The 16,524-nt window shown below is 29.1% G+C and overlaps 1 protein-coding gene across 4 annotated transcripts; it reads left to right on the top strand.

Moving 5' to 3' along the window:
• The first annotated feature begins 1,163 nt into the window (after window positions 1–1,163).
• On the top strand, window positions 1,164–15,662 carry LOC129911273 (glucose-6-phosphate 1-dehydrogenase). Of its 4 annotated transcripts, none has more exons than XM_055989002.1 (5): window positions 1,164–1,521; window positions 12,613–12,740; window positions 12,810–12,956; window positions 13,021–13,238; window positions 14,434–15,662. In XM_055989002.1, the coding sequence occupies exons 1-5, from the start codon at window positions 1,497–1,499 to the stop codon at window positions 15,491–15,493; spliced, it is 1,578 nt and encodes a 525-aa protein (XP_055844977.1). In that variant the 5' UTR covers window positions 1,164–1,496; the 3' UTR covers window positions 15,494–15,662. The 4 variants fall into 4 exon arrangements, with proteins under 4 accessions (XP_055844977.1, XP_055844980.1, XP_055844979.1 ...); XM_055989005.1 differs by lacking the exon at window positions 1,164–1,521 and adding an exon at window positions 5,231–5,345; XM_055989004.1 differs by lacking the exon at window positions 1,164–1,521 and adding an exon at window positions 5,270–5,403.
• Window positions 15,663–16,524: the final 862 nt, after the last annotated feature.

Raw genomic sequence — 16,524 nt, 5'->3', positions numbered from 1 at the left:
TTGCCCCTTCATCAAAAAATACCATTATTTCATAGGTATATATATTTTTTGTAATGGATTGTTTTGATTTTTAATAATGATGGATTCTAAAATCTTCATGCAAAATTTGGTTCGTCTACCATAACTTTTAGGGGTTTTCGGCAGTAAATTTGCAACTGTTATAATAATATGAGTTGACAGATGAAAAACAGGTATAACTTTTTCCAGAGACGTCAGATTGTCTTGATTTTAGATTTTTTGGAATCAGCATTAAAAAATACCTTGAAATCATGTATCATATATGTATATAATACCATAGCCTATTTTTGCTAATTTTGAAAATCTCCATTTCGCGATTTGACCTTGAAATCGCGACAAGCGGACATGAGATTTTTCTAGACTTTTGAGATATGTTATAGAATGGCAAAAGGAAGATATTGAGCAAAAAAAATTTCTACTAACATTCATTCCGAGATTTACCCTTTTTTTCTCCTTATTTGACTGTATTAGATTACGATTCAAGTAAGCATGAATCGTAATAAAATCTTCTTTCATTTCAACGACTTTTCATTCAAAAATCTAAAGTACCTATGGGTTCTAAAAGTCACAAAAGTAGACAAGAAGCGATTTTCTAACGTCGCACCCGTTACGTTTAATATTAAGAGTTTACCTAATAAATAATACCTAAGTTATTTAGTAAAATTTACACAAACCGGGAACAACAAAAATGAAGTAAATGTGTCACACCCGTTACAATGGAAATACCCTAGAGTTAAATAAATAGAACAACATTCATCAATGATCAAAAAGCTCTTCTAATCGCTATAAACAGCTTTATACACTCAACCAATATTACGACATAATTGTACTTATCTTTCCACATCTATAGTTGCGACTCTTTGAAGCTTTACATTTATTATTATGACGAAAAAAAAAACCACAAATCTCTAAATCGTTTTATTGCTGCAAGAAACATGATGTAAATAAAAAAATATGCTTCTGCTTCATGCTTATTATTCTCTCTTGTTTAAATGATTCATTTTCATTATCAAAAAAGCAACAACATAATACCAATGAAAAAAAAAAAAACTGGACAACAAAAATTGAGAAAAAAAAAGAATAAAAATAATATTATACTCTTGCTCAGCTGTTGCGACGATCACAGCAGAGGCGGTATGGCATGGTATAGTTGGTAACATTCGAGGTTTAATCATTCACGTGAATCGACACGGATTTTAGTATCATTTCGGGTGTTATGTGCGGCATATGTTCGATTTGAGCTTATTCTGTCTTAGTTTAAAGGATCTGTGAAATACCCAACCTATAAAAGCTATTCAATCATCACAAACTTCTCAGAGATCACTACTTTACTGACAAATATATTTAATATATGTACGTCAGAAACGTTTGAAAGAAACCAGTTATCCGGTCTAAAAAAAAGTGTTCATTTAATATTTTGATACGAAACATCGTCATTGTTTTATTAATTTAAAAATAAATTTATCGCAACTTCAACAATGAACTCAACAAAAAATAAGAATGGTGAGTACACAAAAAAATGTAAACAAAATTAAAGGTTCTCTTTATCTAAAAAAATGATAAAAAAGTACTTAATTCGTTCTCGAAAGATACATATTTATACATTTTGTCGATCGTAATTTGTATAGCTATACTTTGATTGATCATTATGAAGATCTCTCTACTCGAAACATTTCACAATATACTCGCATTGCCCACAACCACCTGTGTTGTTGACTTTATGATAATATTTTGCATAGTCATAGTCATAGAATGTTTTTGCTTTTCACTTTGCCAATCAATTAATTAACAAAACTTTTACGAATTTAACACTTTTAAATTAAATTTGAAAAAAAAAACATGATAAATAATGATCTACACGGCTACACGGCCAATGTCAAAGTAGCAACCTCTTTCACTAGACACATTCTAATATGGAATATACTTACTGTCTAACCTATACCTTGGGGCATTGCACGATCAGGCGATGAATACAAACGTAATTAACGTTTGTGTGTACGTAAAATTGTTCATGAAAAAAGAAAGAACAGACATTTTAAAACATAAAGATCACGACTGGGTCTTATCATGTTGCTGGTTTAATAAACGGAAATACCTTTCTGACAAGTTTTATAATCCATACGGATTTGGATCTGAATCAATTAAACACGTTAAAAAAACGTCCCTTACTTTGACGGACAATTTGTGGGGGAATAAAAACAAAATCAATCTCAGAAATTGTAGCTAATTTATTGCGCAAAAATCAATTTTGTAGCTCCTACGAGCAAGAAAAAATAACTTTTTTTCATATTGGTTTTTGTCAGTAATTTGTGCTATTGATTTTTGAAATCAAAATTTTTAAGATATTCAAGGTTTTAATATAAAAACTTAAGCGTTAGCTTTCAAACTCCAAAAAGTTTTTATTTTACAGAAATTTGAAGTAACCAAGACTCAGATGAAACGCTAAAATACTGGGGTCAACTCGTCGCCATACATTAACGAGTAACTCGTGATACAATGTTGCCAAAGTGTAACAAAAGCGTTACTTTTTTGAAATATTTAATAATTTTGTACCATGTTACTTTTTATTCCGTTTTGTTACACTTTTTTTCAATCAAATTTTATTTTTTTTTTCGTTAAAATAGATTGCACTTTTTTCTTCGACAATTTATGCAATAACTTTGACTTTTTTGCAGGCAACAATGATCTGTTTATGGTAAAAACGTTTTAATTGATGGGAGTTAATGAAGGGAAAATTTAATGTGTTAATATTATAAGATTTTTAATTTTAGGCTCGTTGCTCTAGCCAAGAAATTATTCTCATAAATCTACCTTTCCGTTTTTAAATTATTCTCCAATAAAAAATATTATAATAAAATATGCACCTAATTTCGAAAGTAACAGTTATCAATCTTAAAATGAATATATAGAATTCTAAAAGCTCTTGAGGATTTATAATATATTTTAACAATACATAAGAAGACAAAACCTTTTAAAATACATGGCTATTTATCAGAAAGGTATTAAACCTTGTAAATAGTTCCCCTCCGCCTCCAGTAGAACGTTTTTTTAAACTTCATCAATTCAAATTTTGATGAGATAATAAATACAGAAAAAATAAAAATAATAAATTTAAATTAAATTTTGTTAGACCTCAAAGTCGACAGCTAAAATGATAACGAAAAGATATCATCGAGAATTCTGTCAAAAGTAAAAAAAAAAAAATTAAATTAAAATCAAGAAAAAATATCAGAAAATACGTTTTTTAACAAAAAGAAATTAAAAATAAAAAAAAAAAACCGTCAACTTAGCTTTTTATAATAGAAAAAAGGGCCAGGAAAACTCTCCACATAATCCGGTATCGTTTTCTACAGCTGTGTACTGAAAAACCGAAAGCATATTGAAATTTTGATTTCGTTGATAAAATTTAGTTTCAGCTTCGTAATAGGCTGAAACTAAAAATTTCGTTCTGCTTTTTCAAAAACGAAAATTCTACTACTTTATTTCATTTCAACACTTTTCGCTGCAGCAGCCTGCTAGACTTCGTTATAAATAAGCTTTCAAATAAGATAAGATTCGATTTATGACTTTTTTTTATTTTGTTACGCTTTTTTCTCATTTGTTACGCTTTTTGAAAAATTTTGTTACTTTTTTAAAAAAGCCAGGGGCAATACTGCTCGTGAACGAAATCTGTTCAACTGAACGGAATGTCATTCGTTTGGTTTGAAGCTTTCGAACAAATTGTTAACGGGTTCAAAAAGTAAAGAAAATATAAGTTATCTCATTTTAAAAATAATCAAACTGTTTGGAATCACGAAAACATGCATCAGGGCATATATTAACAAAATAAAATTTCACAAAAAGAGTTCAAAGCACCAGCACCAACCTTCATTGCAGACCATTGATTTAAGAAAAAAATAATTCCTCAAATTAGAATTACATAATATGGAAAAAAATTAGATTTTAAAACTTAAACGAAGTGATTAGCCAAAAAAATAATAAAACTCCAAATATTTATAAAAAAAAATATATAAAAAAAAAGTTTTTGCCAAAAGTGGTACTCGAACCCACGTCATTTACGCTCCCATATCTTTAGAAGGCATCATTGCAGACATAACCTCATAATAACGGTCAAAGTTTTCACAAAAATTGAATTTAAAATTTTTTTCTTTTGTAGCTTTGTAGAACAACATTTTTTGACCAAATATTAATATTGTAGCTCCCATCGGTTATTTTTTATTTCAATTTTAAGGTAGTTTAGAATGCGCACTTCCAGTTCGCTGTACTAATAATACAAAATGACTGATTCGAGCTACATACTTATGAATAATTTTAGCATAACATTTGGTTTGCAAAGCTACAATTTCTAGAAAAAGAAAAAAATCAACTATTTTAAAAATTTTTACGATTACACATTTTATCAGAATCTTCAGTTGGAATAGATCCAACAACTCTTGGGATACTAGGCGAGTGCTTTGCCATCAGGCTATCTCCTATCTCACTATGTGATAAACTGCAACTTAAGCTGAAATCTGGCAAAATTTTTTAAACTTTTTTACGTTGTTATACCTTCTTTATAATGGATTTTAAGATAATGTACATATGTTTTAAGCATTAAATCAACATTGAACATGTTACATTTTAAGCTGTGATTTTCAATGCAAGAATGAGTACTGTATTAGCCATATTATGAGTTGAGTTTTGCAGTAAACTGCTGTAAATGATCTACACAAATATCTATTATGCCGACTTTTCATGAGTTGATTTTTGCCGTGCGGCGAAGCTTTTCGGGGTAAATTGACTCATATGAATATACGCTGTAGGTGACTTAATTGACAATCCCCATAGAAAACTCGTACTCGACTTTTGCCTTGCGGCTAAAATCGATTCGTGAAAAGTCGGCATTAGAGAAGAATTGTTTATGGGAGTGAAAATTTAGCTCGATCTGCATCCAACCAAAAACTAAGTTTCTCAAAAACGCCTTTTACGATTTCAATATGATTATTTCCTCGTGTTTGCTAAAATCGGAAAATCATTTCGAGTAAGAACGTGCGATTCTGTCATGAATTTTATTTTAACGATTCCATAATTGACCCTTAAAGTACGCATATCCCAAGTAATAAAGTGGAAGATCACTAGCGGCGTAAAAGCGGCATTCGAATTTTTTTTAAGTTAATGTGAATAATGACGTCATTAAGGGAAATTAACAAAAAAAAATTATGGTTCGTGGTGGTGGCAGTTGGGTACAAAACAAAAAATTGGATATTGTTTAGTCGGCGAAACACGTGTAGTGTGTAAACTTCTAGTGCGCGTTCTGAGTTCCATCATCATAAAAGGAAAATAATTAAGTATGAATCAAAATTTAAGTTAACAAATAAATTACAAAAGGATTTCGCTTTGAATAAGGTCGGTGTTTTTTTTAAATTGATGAACTAAAAGGTGTCATTATTTAAAAATATAAAAAAATATTTAGAAATAAAGCGCTGGCCTAAATAATATAAAAATTAAATAAAAATAAAACTAGTGAGAGTAAATCTTTTTTCTAATTTTTGTTGGTTGTCGAGGAAGAGTTTTTTTTAAAACATAAACACATTTTCTTTGTTGATATTATCTAAGACCATGTGGTTTTCAGTTGTGAGAAATTAAGATTCTGTTTTTTAAGAGCAAGTAGGTATATAAATTGAGTGCTCTTTTGATACATTTTCTTTGATTTTTTTTAAGTAGAAAGACGCTAATTTGGTTGCTTAACTTAACTTAAAAAAAATTCCGGAAATCACATTTAGCTGTTAATTTTAATTCAGTTCTTTCTCCAGTACTAACTCATTGAGATAAATTTATTATTTTGGTGTTCAATGGAAATGAATTTTACTATTTAATTTTAAATTATTTTGATTTGGTTCAATATTATAATATGACAACAGTAAAAGACTATTTCCGGAAGCATCTATCATGAGTTTATGATCAAATAAAAACCTTTTTGTCCTTGTTTTACTTAACCTGAACTCTATCATTCTACTCTATATTAATTTTTTTCTCTTTAAAGTAATTGTTCTGCTATCCAAGGGAGAACCTTGGAATTATATCCCATGAAACAAAAAATCAATGAAATGACAAGCAAATTTTTATGAAGTGCAGTGAATATTCAATGTCGTACGTTCTTTTATATCCAAATTCAATGTTGGACTGTCAAAATGTTAAATTTTTCGAAAATTTAAAACTTATCTCATTCATTTGATTTTCAATATAAATCTATCAAAAATCAATGAATTATGTAGATCGAAGGCAATATTGAGAAACTCATATTGACCGGATTTATTTTTCTTACAAATTTTATTTCACATCTTATAATGAAAAGAAGGTTTAAGAATCTATTGAGGTCTGTGAACATAATTTTACTAAAGTTTGAAGCCTTTAAACGATTTTTACCTATTTAAATAGGTAAAAAGACCTCTTAGTTTTGTTTTTAATGAAAATTCAAAAACATAATCATTGCTTGTATTCAATGCTAGAAAGAGATTTTACTTTAAAGGAAACAAACGTTGGAAGTAATATTTTCCATAGAAAATAAATTATAAATTGATTAAAAAAAAATATATTCCACATACGCCCCAGTGTACCATTTTCAAAATTGAAAAGTGAAAGCTATTTTTGGGCTATGTCTACGTCATAAAAATTTAATTATGGGCAAAAAATAAATTTAAGAAATCTAAATACCATAAACCGATAAATATTTAAAATTGAAATTTGTATTTGTATTTGTAGTTCTACACAATTTATTCTTTTATTTCTTATCTTAAATTGTAAGTCATACTTAACTAATATTCTATTTAAATAAGTAGCAATTTGTTTTATTATGATTATTTTTTTGTAGCGCCTCTTCAATCATTTTGCTATCATAAAGTCTGATTTCCGTTTATTTTTTAAATTTATTACTTGATGAAGAAAAAATACATACAAATTTTAAAGTGAAGTGGACAAACAATGTTCATAAAAACGGATCTGGGCACAATAAAGACTGACCCCCGTATTTATAAACGTTGTATAACTTTATACAACTGTTTAAATTTGGAAAATGTGATCAAAAAACCTTCTTATAGCTGTCAAACTTATACACAAGAGTAGATTGTCTCAATCGCGAATAATCTGATTATTACTTTTCTTAAAAAAATCATATTTGAAAAAAGTTATGCAGTGTATAAGTAGACAAAAATCTTATAAATACGACTTTAATAATATATATAATACATAATTTGCAACACAACAGTACATGACTAGTGATTAACAAAACAACTCTCCACCAATCTTGTGTGCGTGTAATTAATTTGCAGCAGTGACCAGAAATAACAGTCAACCTTAATTTTCAATCGGTTTCTCTCTGAGAGTTACCACATTAGTTTAAATTGTTTCGGTTAAGGTTTGAGATTGATTTTTAAAAATCAAAAATAAAGGTTAAAGGTTGAGATTTATTTTTTTAAATATCTCTCAATGGTTGAGATTTTTACAAAAAAAATAAATGAAAAAGGTCAATCTTTAACCGTTTTCGCTGAAAATAAATCAAAAATGGTCAATTCAAAGGAAAATGTCAAATATGTCAAGAATGTCTTTACCTATATTGCAACTCTAACCTACATTTGGGTACAACTCCCGTCCCTGTAGGAGCACGCGTTCTCAAACCAGAAGAACTTAAAGGTAAAAAAAAAGTTAAGCCCGATTCTGAAAAAATAGGCATGATGACATGGAAGATTTTTTAAAAATCTGAGAATGTGCAAAGCGTACCCCATGACACAAGCTATCATTTGGCATCGCGGTTTAGCTTCCAGGAGCGTTCAAAGATTCGGGGATTTTTCGAAAAAAAATTTGACCCCAACTTTCAAACGCGATTTTCTCGGAATTTTGAAAAAAAAAATCCAAAACCCGATTATACCACTATCGGGTAGCTGAGAATATAAGCTTTCATATGGCACCACTCCCATGTCTCTAGGAATTGATACATTTGCAGATGAGATTTATTTTTTTCTCTCAGTGATAAATCTCACTGGTTGACCGAAACATAAAAAAATAAAAAATAAAGGTTTCTCTCAGACCTTGACCGAAATTTTTCTTTTTTAAAAATAAAGGTTATTTTATGACCTTTATTGAAAATGGCGACTAATAAGAGTTATTAAGGAACCTTTCAAAAGGTTGAGATTTATTTCTGATCTCTGATTTGCAGGAATGGAAGGGACCAAGAATTTTGCACCGAATCCTTACGTCTTAACAGAGCACTTTTTTTTATTACAATGATACTGAAAAAAAAAAGTTGTTAGGTAGTCGAGGCTTAGATAGAAACTCAGAACTCTGGCGTCATAGTTCATCGCACTGACTATTTTGCGCCACAGAATGCAACAATAAAGAATACATTTTTTAATAATTTGTTTTTGTAAAAATTATTCAAAACAAAGTTGTGATTTTCCTGTGATTTTCTTAAGAACAAAAACGAGTATTTGCTAATTCTCAAGTTTACTGAAATTACGACTTCAGAAGTTTTTAATTTGATGTTCTCGAAATATGGTCAAATCAGCTTGGTTGAAATCTTATGAGGTAGTAATAACGGAACCCAGTAAATTTGCACAGAATTTGTTTTGATACTTAGAAACACCCTGTATAGTGAAAAAAAGATAATTTTTTATTTCTGCTACAAGTCATACAAAATGAAAAAGTTTTTGCAAGCTGTCCTTCAATTTTTTATCGGATACCTAAGAATATTGCGGACAGTTTCGCATAAACACTTAAGTTTAAGCAGTGCACATTATCAAATAGAAAATAGAATGTGTTTAGTATCCAATATTGACCACTTAAGTTTTAATAACTTTACTTGTCCAAAGGATGTATGGATATTCTAATGGACGTTTTAAAAGTTCTTCGTTTTATTCAATTTATGACTTATTGTTTTATAGTCGAGTACAATTTATTCGAAAGGCCAATATATTGTAAGCTTAGGTCACAATTTTATGTTGACGTTCGTTTCATTTTCATATGACTTTTTCCTCTAGAGGGCGCTCTTGTCAATTTCATGCAAACTCAAACTGCCTATAACCAGCGAATTACTATGAACAATGACCTTGACCATATTACATTTCATGATAGTTTCCTTATTTTGTTCACACAGATTTTGATGTTAATTTTAAATTTTAATAAACAACCTATTAAAAAATATTACACATTTTTACTTTGTTTATTTTTGTATAGGTACGACAAATCTTTGACCTATTATTACTAATATGGTAAAATTTCTTATATTCCCGCAATATGTTATAAATTATATTTTATGATAAAAACCTAAGGTGTTCATCAAAAATAAACTATTACTAACAATAATTATTACTAATTAATCACGCGCTCAAATTCATAACAACACTGAATTTAAATAAATTAATATGTGTAGGCCAAAGCTTATATATTCTTTTAAAAAGTATGTACTTACTTTCACAACACTTGTGACATTGACATTCATTTTATGTAACAACGCAGAAAAACAATAATTATTGTAAGCCTACTGCCTAAGGGCTTCTAAATTACTCTGCAGTATTTTAGCGTACACATTCATAGATACAAACTCGTATGCATAACACACTGTTTAAAAGCACTTACGATCACCCGATCGCGTCAATCAATGCATTTACAGTGCGCATTAAGTAGATAGTGTCATTTAAATTTGCGTTCAAGTTTTGGATTCGTAAAAAAAATTGTAAAGTATCCATTGATTTTAGTCAAATATGTCATCATGGTGGCATCAATATTATTTTTGAAGTGTTGTGCACTAAAAAATGCTTTAAAATGTTTTACTGTTCCTTTTAAATCAGTAAAATTTAATTCAATACAAAACGATCATAGCCCAATAGTTTTGTAAATTCTATGAGAAGCCCTTATAAATCACAAAAACGAGTAGGTACACAAAAAGTGAAGTATTTTTCACACTTCATATCTAAATGAGTATTGGAATATTTTTATTTAATTTATAATGATACTTAATGCTGACAAGATCCTGAGGTTTAAGGTATTTGTATCAGTATCACAATATGTCAAAAAAATATATACCGGAAGGAAAATTGCGGTGAGATAAATTACCATGCATTTTACGTCACGTGCTAAATTGCGGTATACCATTTGTCATATTGATACTGCAATATATTCTTATTAAATTGTTTAACTTTCAATAATATAGGTAGTAATTGGTTCTCTCCAATAATAATAATGAATTGCACAATTTATTCATACTATCATGTCATATCGAACTGAAATTACTTTGTTAAAAACATTCCATCATTCATTTGAGAAGTTCCGCGATCGTTCGAGCCTTAAGTTGTTTTTACCTGTCGCTCACGGGTAGTTTTATTTGTATGACTTCGCAATTTTAAGATCGCTTACAATGATCCTAAAGTTATTTTTATTTCGTACGCATCATGATAATTTAAAGGATATTCAACGTCATTTTGAATTTTTTTCTTGGTTTACATATTTTTAACAGTCAGTTCGTGAACTTTGTTGCAGACTTTAATAATATTCTCTATTTATATATTTTATCAAGGATTTAATTTCAACTGAAAGATATACCATTAGAAAACTGCTTTATTCTAATACGCCTTATTAGAAGAAGTGTGTGTGTTTTATCTTTATAAAAGGCTTAGCAAATATCGAATTAAAACCTTTCCAAATAATTTATGGCATTTCATTTTTGAAAAGCATTACTTGAAAAAGTGGTACATACATCCGATACATTTAAAGGAAATCTTTAGGTACTTAAAAAGTAAAAAAACAAACCTGTTGAGCCTCACTATAATGTGTGATAGCTGAAATTGACTCGTGATTTTGATAAGCTGTTCCATTATTAATTCATCAAATAAAAATCAGAATTACTTCATAAAAAAAAAAGAAATTAGTGAGTTTGTTAACTTTTGTTTTGTGTATAAACAAGCCTAAAATATTTATTGGGTATTTATAGATATAATACACATGCCGAAATCATTCAACTTTGTTTTGTGGTAAAAGGTTAATGCCCAAATCTGTGGTATAGTCATAAATTTTCAGTTCAAAAATTGGGAGATCACAAAATAGTTAAAAATTATAAATATTACTCGATGACAGTTCTCCGAAATTGAAGCGTTCTAGAAATTTATCAGTTTGAATAATGTTTTAAGAAAAAAGGACTTATCAATCAAATATCACTTTATTTCCTTATTCAAGGATCATGTCTGAAATATTTTTAGGAAAATGTTTTTGAGTTATAACATATTTTTTTGTGGCTTCGACTATTGATCTTAACATCGTAAAAAAATATCCTTAATTGATGTTCACTACTTATAAATGAACATGGAACTCACTTATAAAATTAATGTTTCTAGTTTAATCCATTTATAAATTAAAGTTATCCAGATTTTGGCCAAATTTTGTATAGATAAGAGTTGCGGTAGAATTAAATATTAAAACTGTTCCTAATAAAAAGACGATGTACTTGGTGCTTAATCTTTTGTTTTTTAGTTCTATTTATTTTTTTCACAAAGACATTTTCTATGCCAAAGCATAGAAAAAATCTTACAATGTTTAATACCTATATTTTTGTATAAAACAAAATTTTGAGTTTTATGCTTACGGGCGTACATATATTCAATTCTATTAATTTTTCCCACTTAAAAAACATATTTTCAAACTTATCAGAAAAATTACAAGGTATTTACTATTTCAGATTTAGGACATATTCAACAAAATTCTATCCTTTATATTTTAAGTCTTCTAGATTATTAAAATAGAATCATAGGTGTTTTTCGGCTAATAATTACAAAAATTAAAAGGATACGGCACGGTAAAGTAAAGCCTTTGCGAGCTTAAAGGTAATATAACTCGTTGAAAAACACACAATAAACAAGACTTTAACCATAAAATCACGTTCACCTTCGAAAGAAGACGGCGTTTTTACCTCTTATTTGGTCAATATCATCTTTAAGCTCGATGATATGCACAATGCACCGTACTACCCAATCATGCCAGGATGCAAACGGGAAGACCTATGGTTTCATAACTTTCATTTCTAAAATTAGATTTTCTTTAGAATTTCGCAATCAATCCGCGCCCTATTATAGGACATTAACACAGAAGTGAATTACAAAAAAGTTTAGAAGTATTAATTTAATATGATTACATTATGTTTGACGTACATTACATAAAAGATAGAATTTTTATATTAGCTGTGTTGTTCCTTAAAAAAAAAGTTACGCATACGCCATAGTGACCCATCTTTTTGTAGAGATGTAAATAACATGTACTTAACATTTTTGTGGATCTTTACAATCCACTACTCTTACATAAAATATACATCATACATTCAATGTGCAAAGTGTTTTATGAACACTAAAATGGTTGTGATGGCTGCTTTTGTAGAAAAAAAAAAAAAAACGAAATGTAGTTACCAACTGTATTGTATAAGTGAATCCCGCTTCCATCTACCAATAATCTCTATCACTCAAACTCAGTAAATCAGTAACTATACTCTGTACAAACTCGTTTAATTTTTGTACATCTTTAATGTTTAATGTAGAAATTTACACTTAAGTTAAGGTTTATTATGTTTTAAAATTTCAGGTAACACAACCAGCGAAGACGGAACTCTTTCTCGCATTATTAAATCCTTAAAATCCGTTGAAATGGTTTGTGAAGGAACGCATTTTGATGGTGATATTCCACACACATTTATTATATTTGGTGCTTCAGTAAGTTTATTATCTATCCATACACCATGGCTTGAAAAATATTTAACAAATACTATTCGTTATTCTTAGGGTGATTTAGCAAAGAAAAAAATCTATCCAACTCTATGGTGGCTTTTTAGAGACAACTTACTGCCAAATTCTACCAAATTTTGCGGCTATTCCCGATCTCGTCTAACAGTTAAGGACCTACGTGAAAAATGTGAACCTTATATGAATGTAAGTAAATTAATGAAAAATACAAGTAAATATTGAATTGATTTTCTAAATTTATATTTTTTAGGTACAAAAACACGAAGCACAAAGATATGAAGAATTTTGGTCGTTAAATGAATATGTTGCAGGAAGCTATGATGGAAGAACTGGTTATGAATTTTTAACCAAAACAATGGAAGATATGGAAAGTAAATCGAAAGCCAATCGAATATTTTATCTAGCTCTGCCACCATCTGTGTTTGCAAATGTAACAGTCAACATCAAGGACATCTGTATGTCTAGAAAGTAGGTAAATTAAATTTAGATAATTTTCACTAAGTTCATATTCTTGCTTAAGAGGGTCATTTAAGTATTTGTACTATATATTTTCCAGTTATTTTGTAGTTCTATTAGAAACGTTTTAAAAGAGTTTCATCTTTTTTATCTAAGAAAATTCATTTTAGACAAAATTTTAACTTAATTTAGAAAACAAATATCGTAAAGGAAAGGACACACCAATTCCTTCTGTACGTATTGCCTATTGCTCTATGTCTTTCCCTATCTAGCGTCACAGTCTAAAGTGATTGTCTTAAAATTTTAATCAATTTTAAGCATCAAAATTAACGGTTTCTGCTATTAGACATTTAAAGATAAGCTTAATTTCAAGAAAAATGGTTACTTTTTGTCGCGTAAATGTAGTTGTTTTAATTTTAATTTTACAAGTTGTTTTATTGGAATTATTTTAAAGTATAACGTTCCCGGAATGACTGTTGCCAAAATGACTTCTCCATTGCCAGTTATTTATGACGATAGTTCCTCTCTAGCAAAACCATAGGATTTATGTGTTTGGCATTTCTAATCATGGAAGCGTTCCCAGAATGAGTAGATTAGATTAGATTAGATTCTTCCTTTATTCATTAGATAAATTACAATTTTTTTTTTTTTTTTTTTCTATTGGAAATACGGACATGACAATGCTGCCGTCTGCCGGAAATGACATTTCAGTATAATAAATAAAATTATATAAAGTATTAAATATTAATTTTTTAATTTTAAAATTTTAATTTTTTTAAATTTTCAATTATTTTAAATTTTTAATATTTAAAAATTTTTTTTTTTTTTTTTTTTTTTTTTTTTTTTTTTTTTTTAAATTAAATTATGGGAGAGCGAGAAACGTTTGAGCAATTTTAATGATTTGCAACATAAGAATGAGTATTACTGGTAGATTTACTGGACCATAGTCAAGGTTCCTTACAAAATTGTGATTTTGTCAAAATGTATAGTTCGTTTTATTTGCAGGCAGTTTAAACCCATTTCCTAGCCCTTTTTCTATGAAAAAAAACCTTTTCTAATAAAGACTTCAGTATATAGGTTACACCTGCATTTTAAATGTGACTATGAATAAGGGAATGTTTAATGTTTATTGTATTTTTTTGTAACTTTTTATCAATAATTTTTCTGCAGATAATTAAGAAAAAATCATTCTCCTTTTCTCTTTTAGTGGCTGGAACCGTGTCATCATTGAAAAACCATTCGGCCGAGATGCCGAAAGCTCAAAAATATTATCAGATCATTTGGCATCACTTTTTGAGGAAGACCAAATCTATCGTATTGATCATTATTTGGGAAAGGAAATGGTTCAGAATCTCATGACAATTCGCTTTGCCAACAAAATTCTAAGTTCAACTTGGAATCGAGAGAATATAGCTTCAGTGTTGATCACATTCAAAGAGCCATTTGGAACCCAAGGACGTGGTGGATATTTTGATGAATTTGGCATTATTCGTGATGTTATGCAAAATCATCTGCTACAAATCTTAACACTTGTTGCTATGGAAAAACCAGTTTCATGTCATCCAGATGATATTCGTGATGAAAAAGTTAAAGTTCTAAAAAATATTCGTGCCTTGACTCTGGATGACATGGTATTGGGTCAATATGTCGGTAATCCAGAGGGTGTAGGCGAGGCAAAACTTGGCTACCTCGATGACGCAACTGTTTCCAATGATTCCACAACTCCAACATATGCTCTTGCTGCGTTGGAGATCAAGAACGAACGCTGGGAGGGAGTACCTTTTATCCTGCGGTGCGGGAAAGCGCTCAATGAACGAAAAGCGGAAGTTCGTATTCAATATCAGGATGTGTCTGGTGACATATTCGAAGGTAATTCAAAACGCAACGAATTAGTTATACGTGTGCAACCTGGTGAAGCACTGTACTTCAAAATGATGACCAAATCACCTGGCATCACTTTCGATATTGAAGAAACCGAAATGGACTTGACATATGAACATCGTTACAAGGATTCATATCTGCCAGACGCTTACGAAAGACTTATATTGGATGTGTTCTGTGGTTCATTAATGCATTTCGTTCGGTCAGATGAACTTTACGAGGCATGGAGAATATTCACACCGATTCTTCATCGCATCGAAAAAGAACACATCAAACCAATTCCGTATGTTTATGGATCTCGTGGACCCAAGGAAGCTGATAAGAAATGTGAACAAAGTAATTTTAAATACTACGGTTCGTATAAGTGGAAAAATCATGAAAAGTGATTCGCCGATGGGGATTACACATGGTCCTTGTGTATAGATATGTATACTTATTGTTTGTTATAAGTTAGTTGAGATATTTTGGTGAAGAGAAAATTATTTACCAACAAAAATTTTTTTATACATAAATAAAAGATTTATTATTTTGAATTATAAAGTACTTAAAGCTTAATATTTGTTTTTCAACCCCCACTTTTTTTTAGCCTCTTTTAAACAATAAAACTGTAAATTACCAAGTTTGTAGAGTATTGCTAAATCGTTGTAGGCTAAAGTTCGAGGTAAATACTGATAATGACAAGTACATTTGCTTTTAAGTACCCTTGCATTTTTGTCGAAAATTAAAAAAAATAAAATGCGCGACTGGGTCGCACGAACTTGCTCTTAGAGTTAAAGTTGCTTAAATTTTTAATTCTTTATATAGAAATTTGGAAAAAAAAATAAAATTCGTTTTTTAAAAAAATTAAATAAAATCTAAAATTGAATTGCCCTCCAAAACAAGTATGCAGTTTTGATTGATATATTAACATGCATTTTTAGAAAAAAAATTTTCAAAATCGTTAGAGCCGTTTTTAAAAAAAATAATTTTTTATAAATAATTTTTTGGAAAAAAAGTTTTAAAATAAAATTGGTATGCCATTTTGTAGAAATCACTAATCAACATCTAAAAACAAAATTTCAAAAAAATTCAATGTCCCGTTTTCGAAAATTTGATTTTTCAAAAAAAAATTTTCAAATTTTTTTTAAAAATCCAAAAATTTTATTTTTGGTTTATACTTAAATTATATAAATGCTTCTTCACAAAAAGTTTCGTTGAAATCGAATAATCAGTTTCGGAGATAATCGGATTTAAAAAAACCGTTCTATGGCAGGTACCGTTAATAATGATTTTCAAAAAAAAATTTTTTCATTGGAAGATAAACCTTATTTTAAAACTAACATTTGAATTTTTTAAACAAAATCGTTGGAGCTGTTTTCGAGATATTTCAATTTTACTTAAATCGGTATATGACATGTACCGTTATTTTTGGTCCAAA

Source organism: Episyrphus balteatus, chromosome 2, assembly GCF_945859705.1.
Source record: "Episyrphus balteatus chromosome 2, idEpiBalt1.1, whole genome shotgun sequence".
NCBI classification, from domain to species: Eukaryota; Metazoa; Arthropoda; class Insecta; order Diptera; family Syrphidae; genus Episyrphus; species Episyrphus balteatus.
This window is presented reverse-complemented; position numbering and strand designations above follow the sequence as displayed.

Excerpts from the sequence above, each read along its gene's own strand:
- LOC129911273 (XM_055989002.1), top strand. The coding sequence starts at position 1,497 with ATGAACTCAACAAAAAATAAGAATG. Across the intron at positions 1,522-12,612 it reads CTCAACAAAAAATAAGAATG|GTAACACAACCAGCGAAGAC; the intron begins GTGAGTACACAA and ends TTAAAATTTCAG. Across the intron at positions 12,957-13,020 it reads AATGTGAACCTTATATGAAT|GTACAAAAACACGAAGCACA; the intron begins GTAAGTAAATTA and ends TATATTTTTTAG.